Source organism: Mustela nigripes, chromosome 7, assembly GCF_022355385.1.
Source record: "Mustela nigripes isolate SB6536 chromosome 7, MUSNIG.SB6536, whole genome shotgun sequence".
Lineage (NCBI taxonomy): Eukaryota > Metazoa > Chordata > Mammalia > Carnivora > Mustelidae > Mustela > Mustela nigripes.
In genome coordinates, this window is record NC_081563.1 from 130,222,281 (window position 1) to 130,243,676 (window position 21,396).

General features: G+C 39.9%; 1 protein-coding gene across 1 annotated transcript; it reads right to left on the bottom strand.

Annotated features, from left to right (window-relative positions):
* Positions 1-1,942: 1,942 nt before the first annotated feature.
* Positions 1,943-21,127, bottom strand: DPM1 (dolichyl-phosphate mannosyltransferase subunit 1, catalytic). The gene is made up of 9 exons (XM_059407230.1): positions 20,946-21,127; positions 18,292-18,391; positions 13,292-13,325; positions 11,670-11,746; positions 11,559-11,584; positions 9,203-9,298; positions 6,687-6,755; positions 4,765-4,879; positions 1,943-3,890 (listed from the first exon to the last, which is right to left on the bottom strand). Exons 1-9 carry the CDS (start codon positions 21,104-21,106, stop codon positions 3,786-3,788), a joined length of 783 nt encoding a protein of 260 aa, XP_059263213.1. The 5' UTR covers positions 21,107-21,127; the 3' UTR covers positions 1,943-3,785.
* Between the last annotated feature and the right edge of the window lie 269 nt (positions 21,128-21,396).

A 21,396-nucleotide genomic window follows, 5' to 3' on the forward strand; every position in this document is an offset into this window, starting at 1 on the left:
GGCGGCGAGGGCGCGCCCGGGGCCTCGTCGCGCTCTGGCTCGGCGGGCTCCGGCTCGCGCCGCGGCCGCGGCTGCTGCCGGGGGGCGCGGCGGGCGCAGCAGAGCGGCGGGCGGCGGCAGCGGCGCGAGCGGCTCCCTCCAGTCCCCGCGCGGGCGGCGGCGGCAGCGTCGTCGAGCGGTGCAGACAAAGGAGGGGCGGAGGGAGGAGACGGAGGGTGTGGGAGAGGCGGCTTCACCGGCGTGGGCAGACGGGCGGCGGCGGCCGCGCTCCTTTCGCTCCTCAGCAGCGGGGACCGAGAGAGGGAGCTGTGTCTGAGGAGACGCCAAAATCCCCCTTAGCGCTGCCCGCGGGAGGGGGAGGGGGCACAAGATGGCGGCGGCCGGGGGGGCGGGAGTTCAGCTCATGGATCCCGGCGGGCGGCGGAGGGGAGACCGGGCCGGTGGAGGCGGCGGCGGCAACGGGCGGGGGAGGGGGCTGATCCCGCGTCTCCCCTCAGCAGACAATACAAGCGCCTCGGAGCGAGTCCCCGAACCTGCCCTAGCCAAAATGGCGGCCGAGAAAGAGCGGAAGTGACGTAAATACCTCATTAGCATAAGAGGACTCATTGTCCAGCTAAGTAGGGGGGGTAGTGGGGGACAGTACCCCTTCCCCCATGTCCCCCAGGGACAACTCTTTCACTGCCACCTGTGCTCGCACCTAACTTTTTTGGGGGGAGGGTGGTCCCAGTACCCCCACCTAAGGGAAATTATATAATCCCCACAGAGGGGGAGCTCTCGCGAGAACCAAGAGGATTTTTGCCATTGACCCACTAGGAGGCGCCGCGGATAATGGCCGCAGTGCGCTTCCAGGGCCCGTGTGCAAGGCGGGCGCCTTCCTCTGGCCGCAGCGCCGGCGGCGGAGGCACCAGCAGCGGGCCGCAGCACGCCCTGCACTCAGTCAGGTGGCCGTGCTGGGGATCCCTGCGCGGGCCCAGCTGGGCCTGGACTACATCTGGCGGGAGGGGGCGTGCGGGCAGCCCAGCCGCTCCACGTGCTGGGAGGCCTGCGCTCTCACCCGCCGGGCAGCAGCGGGAAGGGCAGGGACACCTGGCCGGTTGTGCGCGATGCCTCCTGCCTTATATGAGGTGTGAGGGCCTCGTGCTTCACACACCGACTGGAGATAAGCCACGAGCTCATGGAGCCCTGGTTCCTTCCCGGTGGGGCGGGTTACTTAGTGCACAGGGGCTGACAGTCTTCCAGGTTGGTGATGGGCTCTTCTCTTTGGCCTGAAGAAAACAAATGGGGACCCTAGCGTGTGGGGCCACCGGACTTGTGAAGCCGAAAGATGAGAAATGATGTTGCTGATGGGCCTCCACAAGATGCTCAAAAACTACACTTCAACTGTGGTCCCAGGGACACTTCCAGTGGTACCACAATCTGGACAGCACAAGATAGCACATGGACAGTCTGTGCAAACTTAGGTCAATTCCAACCAACACATTACCTCGTTTCTGAATCCACCTTTTGGAGTAGAGTGCATCTGAGAGTGTGTCATTAGCTAACCATACTGAAGAGTCATGAACACCATCAGGAAGGATTAACCAAGCCTGTTTTCTTAAAGTGTGTGCTCTGTAAATACACTGATCTTTGGCTGTTTCTCTAAATTTCAAGTTAAAATAGTTTCAAATCATACTTAACATCCCCAAAGATTCGGATGTAATTGAAAGTAGTACTAGTTGTGGTTACACATAGCTCAGTGAAGACTTCAGTTAGCAGGTTTAAACAAGCCATTTCATCCAACACAGAATTTCATTAATTTCTGAAAGCCAAATCAGTATTTCAAGGGGAAACAACAACTGGAGAAGTTAAAAGAAAAAGGGGGGTGGTGGTGGCACCAAAGCATTTGATTTAGAGAAACAAAGATGAAGAATCTAATTACATGTTACAGAAGACAGGCAAAAGCAACTATGAAATAAGCAAAATTTATCACAAGTTCAGTTGTCCTTCGATATACTTAGATTTCATAGAGTGGTAATACAAATAAATACAAAGGGAAAACATCTGGATTTCATCCTTGACCTAATTTAAAAATTAGAGATGCTAGGTTCACATATAAATGTTTTAAGATTTTTAGTGCTTAAATCATCAGATTTACGAAAAAAATACCATCTAAATAGTTCAGATCCTTTTCTAAATAACTGCTACATGATGAAAGTCTCACTGTTCAAATGCTTTCTCTACTATCAATTCCAGTAGTGACAGTGTTGTGACTGGAATTAAGAATCAAAAAGATTAAAAAGACAAAAGATAGCTATCTACTCTCCTGGGGTTTGAGAAGGCAATACTTCTAGAGAGTTCTCTGAGGTACTTACTTAATCTCTGCTCCATGTACTCGACAATAAAAACTTTGGGTTTAGATGAAGAAGAAGAGAATCTAAACACTCAACAACCAAAAAAGGGTATTATATTTCTATTATGTTAGGTAATTCTACATCAAACAGTGATGAATTTTCTAGTTACTATTAATGATGAAAGAAGTCATTTCCCCCAGGAAGGTGGGTCCCTGGTGTGCTGGCTGACTACACAGCTCTGTAAAAGGAAAACAGAATAGTAGAGGTCCTTATTGGAATGTGTCCTATGGGTTCAACTATGGGATAGGTAATGTTCAAAATGACACCAAAGGTTTTATAGTCTGGTATCAATTTATGGTAGGATCTGTTAGAAATGCAAGGGAAAAACCCTATTTTAAATTTCTTTAGCATCCAAATTAAGCCAGGAAAATGTAATTAAGAATACTGTTCAATAAATATGCTTATTAAATAACTTAGAGGGGTCTCTTCCTTTTACTTGCAAAGGACAATCAACTTGATCTTAAGCTTATTTGCTCAAAGTATGCCTTCCCCCAAATTTAAAAGGTACTATGAGTTCCATAAGCTATGCTACAGTCAGAAATTTATCTTTTTTTTTTTTTTTTTTAAACACAGGTTAGAGAAGGTAGGTAAACAGAACATTTGTGCTGGCTTTCATCAACAGCTTAAACTTAAGGAGCATTTTAACCAGCGGAACACTTACAGCTTAGCAAGAGGTTTAAAAATTACTATAGCAAATAAGTCTCGAAGTCATCAAAATACGGATGCCTTAATGTCATCAGTATTTTTTTCTTACTGAGAGAAGTTGTTGCTCAGGATAGAAAAAATAGTAGCTATGCAATCAAGAGATGTCAAGTTTCCAATTCACAGTATGTTAAATAGACTTGCTGTGACAGATGAAATGCTTCATCACTTCAAGAGCTACAAACAGCCCAACTCTAAATTCATGACCTAAACATATTTTATCCAGTTTAAGAAATCTGAGATACGTTTTTGAAGAAGGGGCAGAGGTGTCTACTTATTCATTAATACAGAAATAGCCATATATATTTCATGAATATAATTAACATTTTTCTTGCTTCTGACACCTATTACAAAGAGCTATGAGTCCAGTTCTTTATATACTTCAAAATCTTCCCCATATACAAAATTCTGCACATACTCTAATGAAAGCAGCAATATTTTCTGAAAAAAGAAATAACCATGTACATTTATTTACAAGTCTTAATATAGCAAAATCAAAATGAAAATTGAGAACACTGCTCATTTTTCTAATTGCATTTGACATACAAAATGGAGTTTCTTCAGAAAAAAGATTTGTATGAAATTTACCTTACCTTATGATTTATGGTCTAAGAGTACATTTTATAAAAATCAGCAACCAGGCTTCTTTTATGTTTAAATGAAATCAACATAAGTATAATGAGTAACTTTCTTTTATGTAGTAGCAAAGAGGGTCAATAATCCTTTCAAGAAAGAGACTATTTCATTTCCTCCCAACTTGGATTCACCGTAAACACGATCCACAAATGATATTGGAACCTGGTTAAAAAAACACACATTAAGTCAGTCTTCAAAAATATTAAAAAGGAAGTTAGCAAGCATACACCAATGCAGTACAAACACGCTCTGTCTTATGATAGCCCTTCAAGTAAGTTCAGAAGTTATGTGTTATATATAGTTAAGCTGTTATAGCAACTGTACGTCCAAATCTTTAAACATTTTGTTACCTAAAAAAAGGTCAAATGAACCAAATCTAAAACCATCTGAAAAGCAAAGATCCTGAATATTAAGCTGTCTTTTCAACCAGAATTTCAAGAAAAAAATTTATACTCCAAAGTAAGCCTTTCACTACATTTTTTCAGTAGTCCATTCAATTTATCTGTTACTATGTTTTAGTGTTAAATTAAAAATCCTGACACTTTCATGGAGACATGGCATTCTAATTATTTTCTTGCTATGAGTAGGAACATTAGTGTTAAAGGAGGAGAGCCGTTCCTAAGAGCTCAACAGCTAGCTGTATATATTACTGACCACCTCCCGCCCCCATTAACTCCTGTCCTCTTCATGGAAAATGGCAAACGGATTCATCATTAGAGTGGTTCTTGGCTATGGAAAGAGGAAAAGGAGCAAACATACTCATCCCACAGTGCTGAGTGGTCAGAAGAAAGGGCAAGATGCAGAACCTACCAGTAACTTTTAATTCTTTAAAAGGGAATGATGCCTTCTATTAATGTTTTAAATCCTGGTGGGGTCAACATAGTGAATTTTTACCCTTTAGTGCATGGACGTTCCAAACAACTAGAAGCCTCCCACATTTATTTAGTAGTTGTGCAAGTTAAACTTTTTATTATAGTCTAAACCTACTGTTTCCTTAGAAGGGATACGGCATTCTATTTACCAGCAGTTTGCCTACCTCGCCGATAGTATAATTCAACTGTCTTGCCCGAACAATCATCTCCATCTGGAACACATAGCCTTTAGAAACACATTTTTCTATTAATTTCTGTAGAACTTCTTTTCGGTATAACCTGTGAGAAAGTAAAATACATAAGAACACCTAGATAAATACACTTGCTACATGTATCCTTTATGAAAGTCCATTGGTATTTATAAAACCTACAACTTTTCAATAGCTCTTTGCATGCAGAAAAACTGTCACAGCTTATGATTAGGATACACTTGTCCTGAGCGGAATGGTCATGCAATCTTCGGTAAATAATTTAGAATAATTTTGAAAATGAATTCTTAGTATCTTTTAGGGAATTATTTCCTTACCATACTACCACAAATTATAAAAATAGGATAAAGTGAATCATCTGAAGTAGAACCACCATTTTAAGCTTTTAAATTTTGAAGTTGAATGAAGAGAAGCCATTCCAAATATTCCAACAATCGAGATGACAGACGATGACAAGCAGATGACAAGAGCAAACCCAGTAATTAACAAGTGTTTCCTCATAAATGTCTGAGCAGCTTCTATTTCCCAAGATGTACTAAATAAATTCCCTGAGATAAACACAGTGCCCTTAGGGGACTTAACAGGGAGCTCCTGAAAAAAGTGACTGGGTTCATCCAGAGGACTTCCCAGCTCCCGTCTCTTACACTTTGTGAATCTGATGTGCTCCACATTTGGCCTGTGCATCTGCCCACTGCAGGTCTCTGTGACCTCAATTGGTGATAGCTGTATCCTACCAGGACCGCCTCAATCCTGCAATGCCTAGATTCCTATCTTAACTTTGTGTGTCAATTCTGACAAAGGACCAAAGAATTAACATTATTTAATGGAAAAAAGCAAATGCCAAGTAATACATGGTCATACAATACAGTTCATCTTCTATAGCAAGACTAAAATTAAAAATATCACCCACCAAAACAAACAAAAATTACCCTTCCCCCAACCTGGAAGAAGGCTTTGTTCTAATTAAACGATAATTTTTTTAAAATTAAAAATACAGAGAGCAAGGTAACTGCAAACACCCTAACCATTAACTATTTTAAGCTTTTCTGTGGACAGAGCAACAATATTCATGTGAATTGCCGAAAGTTGCTGGAAGAAGTGCTGTTCTTTGGAGCCTATCACCAAGGATAGCAATGTTCTGAATAAGAAGTGGATTAAGAAGCCACCTGGGCCCCCTAAGGCCCCCACTAGGGGCTGAGCACCAATGTGAATATTAACAAGCACACTAACCTAAGCCCTACCTTTGATGCTCCTTAGAAAGTACATTTCCCTTAAGAAGATGCTCAGGCCTTAGGGCACGTGGGTGGCTCAGTGGGTTAAAGCCTCTGCCTTCAGCTCAGGTCATGATCCCAGGGTCCTGGGATCAAGCCCCGCATTGGGCTCTCTTCTCAGTGGGGAGCCTGCTCCCCCTCCACCTCTCTGCCAGCCTCTCTGCCTATTTGTGAACTCTGTCAAATAAATAAATAAAATCTTAAAAAAAAAAAAAAAGAAGAAGAAGAAGATGATGCTCAGCCTTCATTAGCAATTTCTTAAAGATTTTACTTATTTATTTATCAGAGAGAGAGCACAAGCAGGCAGAGTGGCAGCCAGAGGCAGAGGGAAAAGCAGGTTCCCCACTGAGCAAGGAGCCCGAGGTAGACTCAATCCCAGGACTCCAGGATCATGATCTGAGCCTAAGGTAGTGGCTTAATCGACTGAACCACACAGGTGTCCCTCATTAACAACTTTTAAGGAATTTCAGTCTATCTTTGTATGCTCTGGCACAAAAATGTGGTAGAAATTAAAAGCATTTCTTAAAAATAAGTCACTGTATGCTAAGAAATTCAGATAAGAAGTTGTTAATAACAGAAAATATATAATTACAGTTTTCACTGTACCTGAAACTTCCTGTTAAATCCGATGCTCCTGGTCTGAGCAAAATCTGAGTTATAAAATTGGCCCCGCGGCTGTTTAAATAAAACAATTAGATTTTCTTTATATATTTTCTAAACAACAGAAACACAACCAGGGTCAGAGTGCTAAAACCATTATACTAATTTCAGAAATGCAACACTGTTTTATAAACACGTCAATTTTATAGAAATTTTAGTTAGTAAAGGATGCGATATTCTCATTTTTGAGGAAATGGGGACTTTTATTCTCTGAATGTGACACTTAGAGAGGACCTATAAAACAATCATTCTTCTAAACTTTAAGATAAGAAAGATAATGGATTTTTAATTCAATTTGTATATTTGCTACCAGTCCTCATCTAGAATTATGACCATTTCTCAGAAAGCAAAAGGAATCAGGGATTTGGAGTTTCCTTTTCAGATTCTAATAAGCACAAGGGATCATGGGTTTCAATCAGGCAATAGGTCAGTCTGCATAATAATGGCACTTTTTTTAAAAAGAAGGTATGCAAGTAGGCAAGAGTTTTGGTTTTTGGCAATCTCTGGAAATTGAACAAAATGTTCACTTTGAAACTGTTTTCTTTCTACTTGGGCCGCTATAACTAAATACCACAGACTGCGTGGCTTAAATGAATTTATTTCTCCCAGTTCTGAAGGCTGGGAAGCCCAAGATCAAGGTGCAGCAGACATGGTTCCTGGTGAGAACCCCCTTCTTGGCGTACAGAGGGCTGCCTTCCTGCTGTGTGCTCTCACAGAAGAGGCAACAAAAGCCAAGCCCTCAGGTCTCTTCTGGAAAGGGCACTAATTCCACTATGAGTGCCCCATGGTCACTAAATTTAATTACCTCCCAAAGGCCCCACCTCCAAATACCAACAATTTGAGGGTAAAGTATTTTAACAAATAAATTTTAGCAGAGACATCCTGGCCCTAACAATGACAAGGTATGCGCTTCAAACAAAACTAAGTATCAGTTTCAAGCTATTACTAATACCAATGATTAACATTTCAAAAAGATCTGAAGTGCCCTTGGAAAAAAGTGACTTTTGTATTACAGCTATTTTAGTGAGCTCCGACTGAGGGAAAAAAAAAAAGTTTTCTGAGGCAGTCTGGAAAGAACAGTTTCTCTCCAAAGCCAAGGTAACTACCAAGGCCCTCCCTAGGAAAGATTATTTTTACACAGATAACATGGTTAGGGCTATAGCTGGGATAATAGCTTACAAAAACATTTTCCCAATAACAAAATTCTAGGGCATAGTTTACCTCTCAGAATGGGTTTAATCAAAGGAAAGTGAGCGTGTATGTATGTATATATGTGTATGTATACATACACATTTGTACCTCCAATCAGTGAATGTATCTCTAAATTGGGGTTTTTAAATTAAAATGCAGTAAGAGTCAGATGGGCTTGGATTAAAATTCTAGTTCATACAAATGAGTCCATGGGCAAGTGATTACATAATCTTTCTCAGGAGTATATATTTCAGTCAGTGCAGACATTAACAACTAATGACAAACACACCTCAATACAACTTGGGACTCCTTAATTTTAAAGTGGGAGCTGTGATGACCAAATTCAGAGGGCCTGAGAGATTACTCACTCGTTGTTCTCAACACTGGCTGCACAATAGAATCCTCTGGAGAGCCTGTGAAAAATACTGATGGTTCTGCCTCACCCGTGGAGATCCATTTGCATGGTCTACAGTGTGTGTGTGCACAAGAAAGGGAAAATGACACGGAAGAGTAGTGTACGATTTTCTCTCCACGTGATTCCAGTATTTGGCAGGATTAAAAAAACCACTGTTTTATCCAATCCCTTCATTTCACTGAACATTGAGGCTCTTACAGGTCTTAAATGACTTTCAAAACCAAGGTTCCACAGTTAAGAGGCAGAACTGTGATTAACTTAACAAAATCTTCAGTAGGAATGAAAAGGGTCATAAAAAACACTAATGTTAGTAAATATTAGTAAAGGCATACCTTTACATCTATAGGGGTATGCTGTCATATATTAAGCAAGAAGCTACATAGATCCCTTATAGATTTCATCTTCTCAACCACCACAAAAAGGTGAAAGAGATTAAATAAGGTCAGAAATTCTTTGTGAGTCTTCCAATCAAAAAGTAAGATACTCCTTCCCTATCCTTTGATTATGGACCCTCTCTCTTTTGTGTGTGTGTGTATACAAGACTACTCAGTCCCCAAATACAGATGAATAGTTCACTTAGAAGCTGAAGGTACAGAATCAATTTTGCTGAATTAGACCATTTCTAACAAAGGTTCAAAAGCTTATGCTGATTTTTCCTTAGTGACAAATATTCAAAATAAAATACTTTAATCATAGGAAAATTGGGACACAAGGAGCTATCTGGGAGTATATATTGAAGTTAACAATCCGATCCCAGAAATCCCAAGGCAGCATGGGGAGTAATCCAAATACCCATCACAAGCACACTCCTAGTAGGTACAATGAAGACTACAGAAAGCGCAGCCCGCGTCTGTACCTGATTATTTTTCTTTTCAAATCCCAGCCGTATACACCTCCATTTCCTTTGTAGCGAGTTCCAGAGACAATGTCAAAATTACCCTCCTTCTGCTTCCTGAAGAAATAAATACATTAGCTGTCAATTAGAAAAAGTTATCGAGCATTCAATATTTATTTTCACGAGCTACACAAAATAAGCTTTTAAGATTTGCACAGGAAAAACTGCCAAGAAAACAGATGAACTATACCACTGAAAAATCCTTCAATGTAAGAAGACCTGATATTTTTCCTTTATTAATTTCTAAAACTAAAAAATAGCAGTACTTGCTGATGGTACCATGTGAAACCATCCTAAAATGTAATCCCCCTCCATTCTGTTCTTGGCCCTATTAATAAGTGAACAGTGTTACAACAGCCTGGTAGCCCTCCAGACCGTTCTCTTTGCAGAAAAATACAGACAAAGCCCCAGGGATTTTGGTTGCTTTAACAAAATTAGAAACCAAAAAAGTATATTCTGCAACTTGCTTTTTGTCAGTTAATGATATACATAATGGAATCATGGACATCCCTGGAGGGGATGCAAAAATTTCCCATGGAACACTGGACCTGTATACTTGTATGGTTGTTTTCATGGTGGGTCTCCCAACCCCCAACACCACAACCACAATGAACAGTGTGACAACGTTCTTATAAACGTACATCCTGGTGCTTATACAACCCAAAGTGGAATATAAGAGAATTGCTAAAACAAAGCTTACAAGTATTTTGAACAGTTATCAACAGAAATTACTTTCCAAGAAGGTTGTAGCAACTCACACTTCTCCAGCAGTATTGGGGTGTGTCCACTTCCCACCATCTTATCCGTGCTAGATGTGTTGCTCTATTTAAGTTTGTAATTATGACAAAATAATGGATAATAAAATACTGCCACAATTATTTCACTTCATGTTTCCCTGCCAACACCCCAGGGTATCTTCCCTCGGGCTTCATAGCCATTGGTGTTTCCTCTACATAGGGCTTGTTTCTAGCTTTCACCCATTTTTCTATTCCCCTGGTTCCATTTCCTTCTCAGGTCAAAGGGGCTCTTGGGAATTAGATATATAAGCAGAAAGGTATCTCTGAGGCGACCTTATGCAGAGATCAAAGGATGAGAATAGCTAGCTATTAAGGAGCAGGGAAAGAGCATTTTAGGCAAAGAACACAGTGCTCCATGTGACACAGAAATGGAAGGAGCATGCCTGCCGCAGAGGGGGTGGAGAGGAGGGGCACAAGATGAGCTCAGAAAGGGACGCAGGGGCCAGATCACGTAGCTGTTTGAGGGGCAAGGAAAAGTTTCTTTTTAAAGCTTCTCTTTAATGAGAACTCACTGAAGTAATCAAAACAGGAGAGTAACATTATCTAATTCTGTTTTAGTATATTTAGCTTACACTGAAAACAGTTTCCAAATTCTTATTCTGAGAGGTTTCATGTTGTCTTGGATTCTTTTTTCTTAAGGTTTTATTAATTTATTTGACAGAGAGAGAGAGAGAGAGAGGGCGCTCAAGAAAGAGTAAGCATCACCAAGAGGAGGGGCAGAGGGAGAGGGAGAAGCAGACTCCATGCCAAAGAGTAAGGAGCCTGATACGGGACTCGATCCCAGGACCCTGGGATCATGACCTGAGCTGAAGGCACACACTTAACAACTGAGCCATCAGGTGCCCTTAGATTTTCTAAGAATACAACCATACTGCCTGCAAATAAATACCACTCTGTATCCTTACTTAATATTCATACTAAATTCTTATTCTTAACATCACTTAAAATGTCCACATATAATGACAGCTGGCATGCCTGCCTCAATGCGTTTATTAATGATTCAGCATTTCACCATTTAGTAAGATGTCTGTCTTAGGATTGGATTGTCTTTATGAAGTTTAAATGGTTTCTTTTTATTTCTGTTTTCAAGTTTTATTAGAAGTGGCTAGTACAGTTTATCAAATACCTTTAAGCACCTACAGACTTAATCATGCTGCTTTCTTTGCTAACATGATAAATTATGTGGATGATTTCCTGATGATGAACCATTCTGGCATTCTTGGAATAAACCCTACTTGTTCATGGTGTTTTACCCTTATGATGCAGGGCTTAATTCCATTAACATGTAAGTCACCTTCCATCTTTTCCTGTGGTCTGGGAGAATTTAGAGTCCCTAAAATACATCATTTAGCCAGGAATCTATAGCCATGAGGCTCAGATTTGTATGTTGGTTTCATTTCTGACAGCAAACTTAACATAGCATGTGCATTTTTAATTAGTAAAAAATGAAAATAAGTCAAATATTAAAGTAAGATAAATGATTTGAATCACAATTCTTTCAAATATTTAAAAATACCTACCTAATGAATTCAGGAATAAATTTTGGCTGAAATTTAGAAAAAATAAACATTAAGTCAGTAAAATAGGCTTAGACTACCATGAATAGCCAAAGAAAGAAACATACCACTTACATGGTGTGAGAGATCAGCATCCATAATAATGATGTAGTTTCCTGTGGCATGTTTCATTCCATGAATATATGCAGTTCCTGAAAATGAAAATATATCCACTAAAGAAAGCCATCAGAAATGCTTACATATACATGTGAAATTAAGCACCTGAAAAGCATAAATCAGTCCCTTAAAGGTGATACTAAACTATAATTAAATCCTATTTACTCTCAGTCAAAGCATCTCTCCATTCCATTCTTCCATCTGCCACTTCACCTTAGTCCCAGGCACCACCTTCTGAAGCTCAGCTCTCTACCTAAAAGCGTTTCCCTGCTTCTGCTCCTCCCATCACTCCTGGCCCATTTCCACAAAAGCTATCCCGAGTGTAGTCTCCACTGTAAGCTGAGTACACTAGAGGGATCTGGTATTTGGGGTCAAAGACACAGCCAACAATTACTTAGCTCCCTTCATGCCTAAAAGTCCCCCAGGACCTGACAGGTAAGGGTAAGTGGGGATTTGGGGAGTCCCACATTCCCTAGTTCCAAACCCCCACAGTATCTTATTAGCAATGGTGAACTTGTCTAACTTCTTTTGCTAAAGAGTGAAGATCATAGCTTTTTCGATTTCCACGGACACGTAGGGAATTCCTGACTGCTTTCGTGGCAGTTTCCATTATTTCAATCTCAAAGAACCTCTGGGTTCAGATACTCAGAACACTTGATGATGTCAGAGAAATGGTCTTCAAGATAGCAGCAAATAGTCACATTTTTAAGAACTGTGCTTCCTCCATGCTCTCCCAATTTTTCAGTAAAATTATACTACTTCTTAATCTAAGCAACTGTAACCAGCCCAGAAATAAAGGTACTGAGATACTCATTTCAGAATGATTAAGTTCATCTAAGATTTTAAAGATTAGAAAAGTTTTCCTTTTTAAAAATAGTTACTTTTTACTACTTATAAAGAAATGTTCAAAGATTTATAGCTAATACAGCATGCTGGTCCAAAACATTTACTCTCAGATCCCTTCTCTGGCCCTGCTCTACCCTGTTCTACATTGCATGGAACTATATAGTTCCCACGTACTCTCCTCAACTGGTGGTCAGATAGCTTCGGGAGGCAGGAGGGATAGTTTCCAGGAGAGAGAAAAGGAAAACTCGGTGTCCCCCCTCCTACTCTGCCTCCCAGCACTGACTGGGTATCTATCCTCTATGGCTCTAGCTCCTGCCCCGTATCCCCTACTTCATCCTTCCAGCCCCTTCTAAATAGCCTGGGTTCCTAGGCTCCAAAAACACCATCTGCTCCTACTCTTGCTCCATTCTTGGGGTGGTAGCAACCTCTTGCCACTACCAGCTTGAGTGGCCTCACTGTTCCATTCCATCTGGCCTAATCTTAGCATTCCTTCACCTGTGTAACCAGATTCTTAGTATTAAATTCCCTACACTGAAAGGCTGACAGTGGTTTCTGTTTTCCCAAGTGGACCCTGACTGATACGTGCAACTCAAGTTAAACCATATACGCATCATTAAGATCATTAAAAACCATCAGAGGTCACTGTATTTTGGCCTTCTCAAATCTGGAAAATACACACTGGGTAAGCTTACCAAGGCGAGAAGCAAGTATGAGGGTCGAGAGGTTCTACTTACCCAGGCCCAACTTTTTCTCCCGAGGTCTTAGAAGCTGCAAGAATAAGAAACAGCATTTTAACACAAATACTAAAAATAATCTAATAAAAATTCTTTTTTAGGTGTCTACTTCTTTTAACAAAAATATAGCTGCATTTATTAGAACTTAAAGCAGAGTATGTTTAACATTTTTTTGCCATGATACAAAAGTATTTAGTAACAAATCAAATAGCTTAGTAAGTTGGAAAAACAGTATTCTTTTAAACCCAACTCTGCAGGTCAAATTTTAAGCATTTTTTTTCCTGGTGCTATTCACCAGAAAACAGTAGGTAAACAATGTTATGTCTATTACTTTATAATTTTGAACAACAGCTGTTGATTCCTTCTCCTAAGAAAACCGAGGATTTAACTCACTTATCCTATACCTTCATGTATTTGATAGCCTTATCTGTTTTCTCAATCCCTTTTGTGACTTTATTATTTATTTATGTTCTTGATCCACCCCCACCCCTCTGCTTTTTATTTTTTTCAGTCACAAAAATAATACAGGCTTATGGTTACAAGTCAGACAATATGTGGTCATACATTAGTTAAGGCATTCAGGTCAGCTGCAGGTATGTGCCATTACAATTATTGCTACAATAAAGATACTTGTACATATATCCTTTTGAAGGGGTCCTGTCATTTCTGTAATTAGCATCCCAAAAGTTGAATCACAGTGGCTGAAAAGGTATGCATGCTTCTTTATCTGGATTCCTTGTCTGATTTTAAATGCTGATAGCACTCCATCAACTTATCCTGACTTTATGCTTGGAAGACCTCATTACATTCTCTACTGGCCCAATGATATGATTTTAGGGTTACAGGCCTAACAATAAGATTTTTTTTTCTCTTACTTTTCGTCGATCATTTAGTCTTTCTATCCTTTTTTTCCCCTTCATATATAACCTTGACTTCAGGTTCAGCTTTTTATCTTTTGTCTGGAAATTTCTGAAGAAAGTAGAATGCCAAGATTTTGATTCTAAGTTTCTGAGGTATGGGACTCACATGAACTCACTACCAAGCCTATCTACACCCCTTCTACATTTTCCAGTGTAAATCTCTTAAAGTATTTTCAGTTTAATTCAACCAGGATAGACATTTTTTTTTTTAAACTACATGTGAACTCCTGTAGGTCTTGGGGAGGAACAAAGATAAAATGCATTCCTGCTCAATGAGCTCTTATATAGAAGAAAACTAGACATTTAATCAATCATGTATACTAATTGTAATTCACTGGACAAAATCAAACAAGATATATCAGGTTTTATTTTTGTCACTGATGATTACTGACAAAACACTGACCTGGTATCTGCTCTAAAAAACAATTTCACCTTAGATTTTCTAGAATCCTGTTTCAGTTTGAAAAATCTTTTTTTCTGAAGTTTTTAAAAATATAAACCATGCTGCATGATAAAGTACTATGGTACAGTTAAAAGAATGAGATAATTTAGCAATAAAAGATCTCTTGGCTACTGTTAAAAATCAACAGAATGATACAGGGAGATTGCATTTATGTTGAAACACAAAGAATGCCACATTGCCTAGTTTGACAAATACAGACACATACACAGGCATGCACAAAGATCTGAAGCAAGCCACACCAAGCTGCCAGACTGGGATGTCCCCTAGAAAAGGAACTTGGAGGGGGACCACAAAGGCAACGTCAGTTTTATCAGCAACTTTTTCACTGAAATGCAAGGCTCACCTTTTTTTTCCATTTTATTTTTTTTATTTTTGGCCATTTACAGTTGTGAATTTATGTTTTTGTAAGAGATTTTATTTATTTGAGAAAGAACAAGAGAAAACCCAAGTGGCAGCAGGAGGGCGGGGAGAGAAGCAGATCCCCTCCGAGTGGGGAGCCCAATGTGAGATCTTTCCCAGGACCCTGAGGCTATGACCCGAGCTGAAAGCAGATGCTTAACCAACTGAGCCACCCAGGAGTCCTGAGAATTATGTTTTCGTACATTTGATTAGGGTACTGATCTTTTTGTTTGTTTTTTTTTTTAAAGATTTTATTTATCAGAGAGAGAGAAAGAATGTACAAGCAGGGGGAGCAACAGAGGGAGGGGGAAAAGCAGGCTCCCTACTGAGCAGGGAGCGAGAGACAGGGCTCAACCCTAGGTCCCTGGGGTCATAACTGAGCTGAAGGCAGATGCTTAACCAACTGAGCCACCCAGGTGCCCCAGGGTACTAATCTTTTTGTTAGAGGTAGTATTTTGGTACTTAGGGATAAATGATATTCTTAAAGTCGTCAAATCTTTCAATCCTACAGTTATATTAGATGTTTTTAAAAATTGATGAACATGCATTACATTTTATTGAAAGAACAAGCTGTAAAAAGACTAACCGATGAAATAACATAGGTGACTTAAACTAATCTCTAGTTGGAGGCTGAAACAGACGGCATACATCAAACATAACAGAAGTACTCAACACGGAAAGGCTGAAGCCCCATCTCCTATCCCTCTGCCCTAAAAGCATAGTTAATAGCTCAGAGTACGTGCCTCCAATTGTTCTTCAGCCCCACCTCCGCTGTTAGCTGTGTAACCTTGGAAAGTGCCTTAAACTCTCGTTTCCTCAGAGTTTAAAGAAAAAAAACTTCCTTCATTTTTTTGAAACATTCATTTCAGCCACTTTGAAAGACTAGCAAACAAAGCATCTGTGAATATTTCCAGATATTGTAAAATAACTTCAGTAATAATTTGTCTCCATTTTCTATCCCAACAAACCACACATATCACTTCAGAGCAAGTAAGCGCTATCCAAGGCATGGCCTGATATTGTCTGGGCTGGGGAGACGGGCAATTTTCTATTTTAAATGATTTAAAGGTCATAAACTAATGAAGGAACAGGGAACTTCCCAGGTAATATAGGAAAATCTAACAGTGAATGTAATTTTTTTCCTCATTATTTTGAATTTTATTGGGTTGGTGGGAAAAATGGAACTTCTTGAGGGCCACGTAGTTTTAGAATTTGAAAAGGTCAATTTAATAGACTTATTCTAATATCAATTGATTATACCTCAAGGTTGAATCAAGTTCTATGACAAAGGTATTCAAAATATTGTCAGGTTGATATTCCCAGATTAAATAACAACACATAATTCAGAGTAGTCTATACAGTAACAAATGTGATTCAGTGCCTTGGCTCACCTCTTTAAGAAAAAGTGGGGAGCTGCTGGCCAAAAAAAATGAACCTGACATCATCAGAAGTCAATGCTAGAAGGTTGGAAATCTGTCAATTTTTAATCTCCTCCTGTGTATCACAAGATATTTAGAGAACTGGAGACGTGACAGACATTTGAGTTGCCCATGTGTGATATGGAAGGAATTACTAGCACAGAAAACATTTACCATGCGTGTAAGAATAACACATGTCCCTTAAACTCTTCTATTGACCACCATCTACTCCAACTGAATAGAAATTATTTCATTATCAGGATTAATGAAGAATGTGGGTGCCTGGTGAAATTTTTTTTTTCCTTAATGCTTAATTACCTTTTCTTAAAATGCAAGTATCAATAAAGCTTCTCCAAGAGACTTTTTTTATGTCTATATTGATGGTTCTCTTTTGGGAGAAGAGGACAATTTTGCCCACAAGGGCTCATCTGATGATATTTTGGTTGTCACCCTGGGGAGAGGGGCTGCAAATGGCATCTAGTGGGTAAGAGTCCAGGGATGATGCTAAATGTCCTCTAACATACAGGACACTGCCCCCACCCCTGCACCAACCAACCCCAACCCCCCACCGCAAAGAATTACTAGGTCCCAAATGTTAATGGTGCCAATACTGAGAAATTCTTGTCTATACATATTAAAAAATACCCAATGCCTAGAATGTGTATTTTTTTTTTTTTGAGATTTTATTTATTTATTTGACAGAGATCACAAGTAGGCAGAGAAGCAGGCAGAGAGAGAGGCAAGCAGGCTATCTGCCAAGCAGAGAGCCCGATGCAGGGCTCGATCCCAGGACCCTGGGATCATGAACTGAGCCAAAGGCAGAGGCTTTAACCCACTGAGCCACCCAGGCGGCCCTAGAATGTGTTTTCTAATTAAATCTGGATTTAACTGCATGCTTTTGGCCCAAGATTTATCTAAAGTTGAGCTCACAAGTATTTTCAAACATTTACAAAATAAACCATTATAAAAATAAACCAGTGATGAAAAATAAAAATTATAAAGCCATTATAAAATGAATTCTACATCTGAATTACTCCAGTAGAAAAATAACACCCTTCAAAGTACAGTGGGAAAATCTAAAATATAAGTCTCCAAGTCAATCTCCTCCCATAAGACCACTTTACAGGTAAAACAAAAGATGCTAAGTGCTCTGAAAAATAAAAAGATGCCAAATTTCCATGAAAACAATCGCCCACCCAACTATAAGCTTTTATACTTGCAAAAAAGGAAGCCGAAAGATCAAAACATATATTACTAATTGCAATCTAGTTCCATAATATTCCTTGTCAATTCAGGAGCATGCTTTAATTTTGCCCTTCAAGAGAACTTATCTGCAGGGTAAGTTGTAAAAACAGAGTTTATCCAAAGGCCAACTATTAACTTTTTAACAATTATTTTTCTTTTTTTAAGATCTTATTTATTTGAGAGAGAGAGAGAGAGAGAGAGTGTGCATAAGCAGGGGGAGCAGCAGGCAGAGGAAGAGGGAGAAGCAGGCTTCCCATTGAGCAAGGAGGCTGATTCAGAGCTTGATCCCAGGACCCTGGGATCATGACCTGAGCCAAAGGCTTAACCAACTGAGTCACCCAGGTACCCCTTGCTGTACAATTACTACTGATCCAACGTATCAAAGGCATGTATAATCTCAAGCACAGTGAAAATGCATCTGAATATCAAGTGTGTAAGATGCTTTTTATCATTTCAGTTTCTAGAAAAATTGACTGAATTTAACATCTGTCATTTCTCATTCTTTTCGCTAAACAACCATCAGTGATATGACAGAAAAATGTTCACATGACTTACAATCTTGTCTGACCCATAGATCTTCTCCAACTGTTCAGCAATGTCCCTTGTTCCATCTGGGCTTCCATCATCTATGATTATAATTTCATAATTGATTCCACTAAAATAAAAAACAAAATGAAAGTTTGTATTGTTTGGAAACAGTATTGTCTAAATAAAAAAAAAATTTAAATTACTAATTCCTCACCAAACAAGTGGAAATTTATTGTCACATTAATCACTAAAGGAAACCTCAATTACCAAATGAAATAAATGTCATTTAGTACTTCACCTACAAACTCAGCATGTTGCCGAAAAATGCTATAATAAAGTCCTGAGATGTTAAAAAAAAATTCTCACACAGAAAACGTACTCTTCAATTTAAAAAAAAAATCACAGCAATTCTATATTCTATATGATAGGATATCATGAAATTTTACTTACCAACTTTGGAAATGGAATTGTAGGACCTTAATATCAAAACTTGGTTACAAAAGATTTCAAAAGTACATTTAAAAGATATCTCAGGTTGACTGAGTTGCTGAGTGAATATTCTTTTAAATTTAATTCCAAATAGGTTTAAATGACATAAGGAACAAGTATGAATTCATTCTATCCGTTAAAAAACTCTCTTTAAAATGGCAAAATAATCCCTTACACCACTATTTCAAAGGGTTGTACCCATTACTTCACACTATTAAATACATAAATCACGGATAATTACATAAAAGATTTCAATGTGCTTCAAAGTGAACATCTTTCTATTGGCTCTCCATTAATTTCATGTTACTGCTCTAGTGTAAAAATAAGCCAACACAATACTTGGTTGTACATGTTATCACTATGTTTTCCCCCACCTCATTTTAGATTTTTTTTTTTTAAATAATATTTTGGGGAAACTTAATTGGAAAGTAAAGGAAAGCACAGCAAAACTCCCCTATAACACTGTTTCTTCTTTGCCTATACTAAAAACACATATAAGGAAAAACACATTCCGTTGTAAAAGGATTAAAAAAGTCAGCCCAGGCAAACTAGGAAGAAAGCTAACCTCAGCCTATCTGTTAAGAGGAAATACTAGACTTCAGCTTCCCACAGTGCTTTAATTTTGGCAACTGCTTTACAAGCCAAAATATGTAAGATGTTGATTCTAGCTGTAACACTGAGAAAGATATACTTCAAAAACAAATGAAGTTATTCATTAGCAAATTATACTTCAATGTGCCCAGAACACCCGAGGGTAAGGTAGTTTAAAGGAATCCGGCTAAGCTGCCTTTAATTCAACTATGCCTGAAAAGAAAATCGTTGACCCCTTCTTGAAACGTCCCTTGGATTAAAGCAAAAAAATATATGAGACTCAGAAGACAAACTAAACAAGATCGACCATATGACAATTTCTCTCATGGGGAAAGTGCTTACAGAAACCAAAATAAGATAACTAAAAGAGGAAAAAGAAATAAATTTTTTAAAAAAATGTGAGGAGCCACACACATGATGATAGCTATGACAGTCAAAGAATGATAGTCAGAACAGCAATGTTTTTCACCAATTAGCATTTCCAAAAATGTAAGTTTAATAAAACCCGGGGTTGGCTTTGGTCAGGAAACAAGCACTCGTGATAATGTCAGTCCTAAGGTGGTACTATATATATGTTTATCCTGCCACCCCCCAGCATTTTGGTAATAACTGTCAATTTTAAGCACATCTGTTGACCCAGCAATTCCACCCTACAGACTTTATCCCCAGCACACTAGTACAAGTACGAGCGTGTCTGTTGCAACATTCTTCCAAAGGCGTATTCACTATGCGTCCAGCACTCTTTTAAATCGTGCAAAACATGGGGTGAACAAAGTCTGTTTTCATCTGTAAAGCGAAAGTCAAAAAAGAAAAACGAAAAAAAGCTCCAGAAATAATCTGCGTTCACTGGGATGACACGGCTCGTTAAATTATGAGTCATATGGAATATTATCGAATTAAAAAGGATAATTTTCTAAGTTGGTATGTGTGGATCTGGAAAGATCTTCAGAGATCTATACACGATCCCATTGGTATAACCCTAAAACAAGTAATTTCGTACTAACACCAAGATATCCCGAAATCTTAAAAAAAATATCGTGTAACACTTCCAAACTCCAAACTCGAAAAGCCCTAGTTTCTAACAATCACATCAAACATCCACTAGTGACCAACGAAGGTGCCCGGCCCAGCAGCAGCTCTCTAACCCACAGAGATCAAACCTCATGCTTACATAAGCCCTCAGCACGGGGGCGGGAGTGAGCGTGCTCATTGAGACTCCCGGCTCCTGCCGCATCCTGACCATCTCGAAGTAGGAGTGAGGTCAAGCTTTCAACCTCGCTCCAAGTGAAAGACAGCCCAACCCTACTTAAAAAAAAAAAAAAGACAGCCGTGGGCGGGGGGAAGGGGGGGGAAGAGGTGGTGGGGGTGTACAATTAAGAGAATGTCTCACAGAACCCAAGGGCAGGAATGAAAACCCAAGACACGGAGAGAATCCCAGAAGTAGCCGCTTCTGCTTTCTCCAAGGGTGGCCCTCTCCCCAAGTCTTGCCTCAAGAGCCCAAGGAAGGCGACGCAGGGCCGCCTCGCGCAGCCAACCGCCGACACCCAGGCCGGCGAAGCCAGCTCATCTCATTCCTCAGGGAGGGCGGCCGGACACGCTACCTCTCGGAGAAGCTTTTCACCAGCAGCCATACGATGAGCGGTAGGTTCTCGCGCTCGTTGTAGGTGGGCAAAAGCACTGAATACTTGTCCTGTCCCCGGGCGCGCCCCTCCGACTCCCGCCGAGACCTACGAGGACTAGCGCTCGCTTCCTCGGAGGCCATGGCGGAACTGCGCGAGACGCCGGAAACGGAATGACGTCAACGCGCCTCGAGAAGGGGACGGGTCGGACCGTACCAAATTCGGGAAGGGGGGGGTACAGGCTCTGTGGTTGGGTTCTAGTTCTCTTAAGGCTATCTTCGTGGTGCCTAGAAATATCCAGGAACTATGACTCCTTAAAGTTGAATATGAGGGTTTCTCCAGGAAGTGTATGTCTACTTATCACTTTTTCCCATGCTCCGTAAAAATTTTTTAGTTTCTTCCAGTCGCTAGGGGACGCTAAGCCGGAAAAGGA